Raw genomic sequence first — 1,092 nt, forward strand, 5'->3', positions numbered from 1 at the left:
AAACTGATGATATTTACTGTCCACAAGGTCAAAAAACTAGCTCTGAATAAATAAATTGTGTGCTTACCTGCTACTACTATTAGAAAACTGAATGCTGTCAACTTTGTCCTATATAAAAAAAGGAAAAAAAAAAAATCAAATATGATTCCAAATCTATCCAAATTATTATTTTAATGAAATACATATGTAATTTTAAAAAAGTATTTACAGTATGAAACTCCAACTCTGATATCTTCTCTGGCTGACCTGATCCAAAGAAATAAACCCTAATGATGTGATCTGTACTCCCAGTGGCCAAAAACATTCCACCTGAGAAAAACAAACAGATAAGTTTTAAGAAAAAAGGACAACCTAATGTTATTACAGTATTTTCAAACTGCTGCAACATCAAATAATTAAATTTATTCCCTTTAATTTATAGCTGTACCTCATTTCACCTATGCCTGTAACTGACCTTTAAGTAAAAACAAGATTTAGAAACTCAAAAGTTTAACTGGAGTTGAATTACCTCATGTTTGCTGTCAGATAAATATGCATCTGCAGACATATCTGAAAGATTAGCTAACTACAGTAATCTGTTTGCAAGTAAGCCCTTAGAAGCCTCAATCTTAACAAAAATTGAATGGAACTAGAGCTCCAGTATGCTTTCTGAAAATAAGTTTCTGTCATTTTGATATTTTATCCAATATTTATGTTGCATTCTTCAATTGCCAACTCTGTAATCAATGAAATTCAGACCTGGTAATCAATACCTCTCGTCCCAATCCCTATAAATTCCATCTCAGGTAAAGCCGACTCTCAGAATCATTCTAAGAGAAAGGTATACATCGTGTTTTAAAAGACCTGCAGTCACAGGAGACTTACTTTCAACTTCTTATATTTAACTGTTTTCAAGAACTTCTGTATCACCAAGAGTTAATGCACAGATTCTGAATTTCCATTTTAAATATTTGGGGTTTTTTAATAGCTACTTAACTCAATTCCATCTTATTAACAAGAAATATGCTACAGTAACTGTATTATAGTTCATTTTACTGTCCAAATGACAACTTCTATTGATACGGGGGGGGGGGGGGGGGGGGGAAGGTTTTT

General features: G+C 32.6%; 1 protein-coding gene across 1 annotated transcript in view; it reads right to left on the reverse strand.

Annotated features, from left to right (window-relative positions):
* Window positions 1-1,092, reverse strand: part of PHIP (pleckstrin homology domain interacting protein) — a 109,274-nt gene that overhangs the window by 78,812 nt on the left and 29,370 nt on the right. The window contains exons 6-7 of the mRNA XM_019470690.1: window positions 209-309; window positions 68-108 (exon numbers count right to left, since the gene is read on the reverse strand). Coding sequence (XP_019326235.1) covers window positions 68-108; window positions 209-309 — 142 coding nt within the window. The remainder of the gene's footprint in view (window positions 1-67; window positions 109-208; window positions 310-1,092) is intronic.

This window comes from Aptenodytes forsteri, unplaced genomic scaffold, assembly GCF_000699145.1.
Source record: "Aptenodytes forsteri isolate BGI_AS27 unplaced genomic scaffold, ASM69914v1 Scaffold288, whole genome shotgun sequence".
In the NCBI taxonomy this organism is placed as follows: domain Eukaryota; kingdom Metazoa; phylum Chordata; class Aves; order Sphenisciformes; family Spheniscidae; genus Aptenodytes; species Aptenodytes forsteri.